The sequence below is a fragment of the Ursus maritimus genome, assembly GCF_017311325.1.
Source record: "Ursus maritimus isolate PB19 chromosome Y unlocalized genomic scaffold, ASM1731132v1 scaffold_Y2, whole genome shotgun sequence".
Lineage (NCBI taxonomy): Eukaryota > Metazoa > Chordata > Mammalia > Carnivora > Ursidae > Ursus > Ursus maritimus.
Window position 1 is genome coordinate 208,584 of NW_024423335.1, and position 6,005 is coordinate 214,588.

The window sequence follows — 6,005 nt, forward strand, 5'->3', positions numbered from 1 at the left end:
GACTATGCTAGTTTTCTTAAAAAAAAAAAAAGGAAAGGAAAAAGTGAAAAATATTTAGGAGAAGAAAAAAAGTAATATTAAGAGCGAAACTAGAACTTTAGATGGAAAAATTAAAAATGAAATTAAATTGTAGTAGATGAGTCATTTCATTTTAATTTTTTTGAAGATTTTATTTATTTGAGAGAGAGAGAGGAGCGAGAGAGCACAAGCATGGGGCAGGCAGAGGTAGAGGGAGAAGCAGACTCCCTGCTGAGCATGACCTGAGAGGAAGGCAGAACCTTAACACACTGGGCCACCCATGTGCCCCTTCATTTTAATTTTCATTATTTCTTTCTTTTTAATGGCGAATTTAGTTTTAAGTAATCTCTACACTCAAATTAGGGCCCAAACTCACAATCTTGACATTAACAGTCACATGTTCTATCAACTGAGCTAGCCAGGTACTCCTAATTTCTTCTTATTATTTCTAAGATAAAACAATAACCAGCTTCAAGAATTAAAAATGTATTTGACAGCTAGTGGTTTCAATTATTATTTTTAGAACCTAAAGAAATGTAATTATTCTGATAGCAAAAAGTCTGTAACCACCTGTGAGTCTGCCAAGAATCTTCGATAAGTAAGATCTGCAAAAGTAAATCCAAATATGGCCGAAGTTCATAGGTGTATGAATATGCAACCTAGGACAAGTAAAACATAGTTGAATTACTAATTTAAAGGAATCATGAATCAAATTATGGACATATGAATGTTTATTTTCCATTAACCTGCCAGAGAAGTTCACTGAGGACAGTAGATGAGAACTGAGGATTCTCCCAGCAGCAAAAACGAAGTAATTTGATGGTTTCCTCTGAGTTACTGCAGTCTTCAATAATTTTCTTCACATAACTTGTTCTCACAAACAAAATGTCTGCCACATTCTGCTGAATTGGCATTATAGGTTGTGATAAATTAGGATCACCAAAAGGATTGGGAAGAGGGGGATTACCTAGAATAGATTTGTCATCAATGAAAAGCAAATAAACTTCTATACAAAATAATACTACTGAATTTTTTACTTCAAAAACGGACTGTAAATTAACTTTCCCAGGTTCATTAAAATAATCAGATATATTCTAAGATAACCCAAACACTGACACTGAAGACAAAAAAATTAAAATTAAAATTCTTATGCCAACCATTTCATAAGTAAGGGATTTATCACAGTAGGTAGTAAATTTTTAAAAATTCTTTTTGGAAACATGAAAAAGCCTCATGATTTAAAAAAAATAACAAAAGCATGAGCCTTCAGACTTAGTTCATTTTTATAGATATTCAGACATTTAATTAAGTAATAAAGACGTCTACCATTATTGTTAAGTTATGATACAGAATAAAACAGTCTATTTTACCATTGATTGAAGACTGCATTCTTGATGAGACATTGCAACAGCGGATTAGCTGAGACACTACTGAGTATAATTTGCCCAATTCAGCATACTGATATTTGATTGGAGGACCTGGTCCTTCATCTAAAGACACTAGCATGAATGTAGCAGGTACACTCAATTTCAAAAGCTGTGTTTTTTCTGCCACACCTATCAAAAAGGAGAGAAGAATATATGTCAGAGAAATAAACAAAAACAATTAGAATGGCAAGTGTTGCATTAATAAAAAGTAATTATCTAATATAGCTGCCTATAGTTTTATGAAAGTTCATCTTCGCTGTTTAAACTACAGAAATACTGGGGTGCCTGGGTGGTTCAGTCGTTAAGCATCTGCTTTCAGCTCAGGGTGTGATCCCGGCATTGTGGGATCGAGCCCCACATCAGGCTCCACCGCTAGGAGCCTGCTTCTTCTTCTCTCACTCCCCCTGCTTGTGTTCCCTCTCTCGCTGGCTGTCTGTCAAATAAATAAATCTTAAAAAAAAGAAAGTCAGAAATGTTAAAAAAAAAAAAACTACAGAAACACAGACAGAACAAAAAATACATCAAGTTTAATTATTCTAACTGAAATTTTGATTGTGTCATTCCTATAACACCGAGCTCTAAGGAAGTATACTGTTTAGGAGCTAGAGACATAGAGTGGCCTAGATGGAGCCTCTCATCAATATAAAGTAAGGTACGGACACCTGGGTGGCTTAGTTAGTTACACATCTGCCTTTGGCTCAGGTCATGATTCTGGGGGGGTTTTGGGATTGAGCCCCTTGTGGGGCTCCCTGCTCTGTGGGGACTCTGCTTCTTTCTCTCCTTCCCCCTCTGCCGCTCCCCAACCCCACTCATGTGTTCACTCTCAAATGAATAAATAAAAATCATTATTTTTAAAGATTTTATTTATTTATTTGACAGAGAAAGAGTGCATGTGCACACCATGGGGAGTGGGAGAAGCTCAGCTTGCTCCACTGATCAAGGAGCCCAATGTTGGGCTGGATCCAAGGACCCTCGGATCATGACCTGAGCCGAAAGAAGATGCTTAACCGACTGAGCCACCCAGGCGCCCCTAAAAAAATTAATAAAAAAAATAAAGTATGGTAATAAAGACAAACTAAATTAATTATAAATAAAACGTCTTTTGTAAACTGTCATTCTGTTTTCCCTTCCCAAGCAAAAAAAGAAAGAAAAAATTGAGGGGGGGGGGAGGTCTAAATTTGCTGCTTTTCTTATTTTTCCAAATCTCATGACCGTTTAGTGCCTGCCCCAACCTTCTTGGTTTGAAGGTAAGAACAGTTCTCAAACTTTACTTCCTACTTCTCAAAACTCTTCAACCTTGGATTCCCTCTTATTTTCTTTCTACCTCCCTTTCCCTTCCTCCCTCCCTAAGATTTTATTTATTTGACAGAGAGAGAGAGAGAGCGCAAGAGAGGGAACACAAGCAGGTGGAGTGGGAGAGGAAGAAGCAGGCCTCCTGGTGAGCAGGGAGCCCGATGTGGGGCTCGATCCCAGAACCCTGTGATCATGACCTGAGCTGAAGGCAGATGCTTAATGACTGAGCCACCCAGGCACCCCTCTTTTCTTGCTATTTCTTAATCTTAGTTGTGAATTCTTCTTTCTAGTTATGAAGCTGGTTTTTCTTCAATGTTCTCATTCTCATCACACTACTTACTTTCCTTGTGATTAAATCTACAGTGATAGAAATATTCATTGAGATATATGAAATTTGGATATATACATCTCATGTTTACTGAACTTCTTCATTTAAGAGTGAAACATACTTTCAATCTTCCCAAATGGGTTGCTCTTCCTAGGTTTCCTCTCAGTAAATGGCACCACTACTCTCTCTCTTTTTTTTTAATGATTTTATTATTTTATTTGACAGAGACAGCCAGTGAGAGAGGGAACACAAGCAGGGGGAGTGGGAGAGGAAGAAGCAGGCTCCTAGCAGAGGAGCCTGATGTGGGGCTCGATCCCAGAACGCCGGGATCACGCCCTGAGCCGAAGGCAGACGCTTAACGACTGCACCACCCAGGCACCCCAAACCACTACTCTCTTACTTCCTCAAGTCATATCTTGGTCTTTTTCTTTAAAGAAAAATTTTTTATTAAGTAATCTCTACACCCAGATGGACTGTGAACCTGAGATCAAGAGTCGCATGCTTTATACTACTGAATGAGCCAGTAGTCAGTGTAATCTTTATGGCAAACCTTAATAAATAGGCCTCCCTATCCCCCAGGAATATGTTCCAAGACCTCCAACACTTAGTACTGAACCCCATATATACTATGTTTTTTAACCTATACTCACATACATTATAAATTAGACATGATAAGGGATTAACAACAATAATAAAATAGAACAATTATTAACACACTGTATTGAGTTATAAGGATGTGATCTTTCTCTCAAAATACCTTACTGTACTCTACTCACCATTCTTCTTGTGATGATGTGAGATGATAAAATGCCTGTGTGAATGATGTAATGTAATGTTAGGCTATCACTGACCTTCTGACAGTATCTCAAGGGGAGGATCATATGTTTCTCGACCACGGGCAGATGGTGCGCATAACTGAAACCACAGACTGAAACCATAGAGATGTGGGGACTACTGCTATGCTATAATGGTTCTCAATGCCCTCATGATAAACTATAAACTTTTTCTCACAAGACTTGTCAAAACACCATGTGTTAGAGCATCTTGCTAATTCCTTCTCCTACATTGTATCTTTTACTAATTCAAGTCATACTGAGTAACTTTCACACTGTCCAATAAACCATTCACTCTGTTTACCAACAAATTCCCATATTACTTTCTCCAGCAAAACCCTTTCTCTCTAGTGTAGTTCAGGTAGGCCTTGGATGTATGTCATAGCATCTGTATATTCCTTTGTATCACAGTATTTTATATCCTATTAAAATTCCTTATGCATTGCTATATTCCCAGGACCAATAAAGACAGGTTCACAATGTTTTATGTGAAATCTAAAATTTTGAAAAACCTAGTTTTTTTTGGAAAAAAAAAATGCTACTGTTGGGACGCCTGTGTGGTTCAGCGGGTTATGAAGCGTCTTCCTTTGGCTCAGGTTATGATCTCAGAGTCTGGGGACTGAGTCCCACATCTGGCTCCCTGCTCAGTGGGGAGCCTGTTTATCCCCTCTTTGTGATCTCTCTCTGGCAAATGAATAAATAAAATCTATGAAATAAAAAATAATGCTGGTGTTATGACACATTTTTTGGTGAAGCCTGTCTGGCTTTAACTGTTCTGTTCTCCCAGCCACTGTCACAGAATGAATATTCATTACTGAAATATTCAAGTTTGATTATGGGGTGCTGCTGCAGACCTTACTGAGAAGGTCAAGAAATGTATGGCAAATGCAGTGTTTCACCTTTCTAAAATCCAAAAAATTTTGAAACGTAAAATAAGGCCTTAGGAATTTAATATTAAGATTTATCAATGTATAATTACTTATGGAAATATAAATTACTATTAAATTCTATGGACCAAAATAAATGATTTGTGAATAAACAATATCTAAAATTAAAATTACAGGTGTGCTTGAGTGGCTCTATTGGTTAAGCATCTGACTCTTGATTTCCACTCAGGCTGTGATCTCAGGGTCATGGGATCAAGCCCCTGTCAGGTTCTGCAGTGAAGCTGGCCTAAGATTCTGTCTTCCTCTCCTTTTGCCCCTCTCCCAACAACCACTCCTGCTTTCACTTGCACTCTTAAAACAAACAAGCAAACAAAACCCCAAAAAACAAAACCTACAAAATCATTTCTGTTTAATTCTTAAAGTTTTACATTAAAAATATGAATATAAGTAAGGATAAAACCCCCCCAAATCTTGGCAGCTCTTTCTGCCCACATGTCCTGTCCCTGTGCTATTAATGAAAATACCCTTTTGCACCAGAAAAACAAGAACAACAAAAAATGTGTGCTTGTTTGTGTGATACCTGCTTAACTATAAGATTCCCAGAATCTCAATGAGAGATACATAAGGGAAAGGATAACACACTACAGAGACAATGGGAGAAAAGAGAACAAAAGTAAAATTTTCTATTAAGTAATCTGTAGTGACTGATCGATTAGTTGATCAAGTTCGTACTTTTACTTTACAAAGAGGAACATTTAGATAAACAGTATCATCTTGGATACAAAATATCTGTAATTAAAATGACTTCTGGGGTGGTCCTGGGAGGCTCCTAAGGATAGGAAAAACTATTTTCTGAAGGATCCCAGGTGGTTGTATTTGTCAGGTTTAGGAATCACTTCCTATGGGGCTCCTGGGTGGCTCAGTTGGTGAAGTGTCTGCCTTCAGCTCAGGTCATGATCCAAGGGTCCTGGGATCAAGCCCCACATTGGGCTCCTTGCTTAGCGGGGAGTCTGCTTTTTCCTGTCCCTCCCCTTCTACCACCCCTCCAACCTCATACTCTTGCTCTCACTCAAATAAAATCCTTAAAAATAAATAAATAAATAAATAAATAAATAAAATGAATTCTGAACTAATTCCTCATAAAATTCTACTCAAATATATGTTAATATTGCAAAATTTTTACCTAAACCATAACTTAAAATTAGTATCTGAGCTACAC

At 37.6% G+C, this 6,005-nt stretch overlaps 1 protein-coding gene across 1 annotated transcript in view; it reads right to left on the reverse strand.

Annotated features, from left to right (window-relative positions):
• The window catches only part of LOC103680202 (probable ubiquitin carboxyl-terminal hydrolase FAF-X), a gene marked incomplete at its 5' end in the record, with an annotated part of 112,629 nt that overhangs the window by 6,156 nt on the left and 100,468 nt on the right, over positions 1–6,005 (reverse strand). The window contains 3 exons of the mRNA XM_040636049.1: positions 589–677; positions 765–985; positions 1,389–1,574. Coding sequence (XP_040491983.1) covers positions 589–677; positions 765–985; positions 1,389–1,574 — 496 coding nt within the window. The remainder of the gene's footprint in view (positions 1–588; positions 678–764; positions 986–1,388; positions 1,575–6,005) is intronic.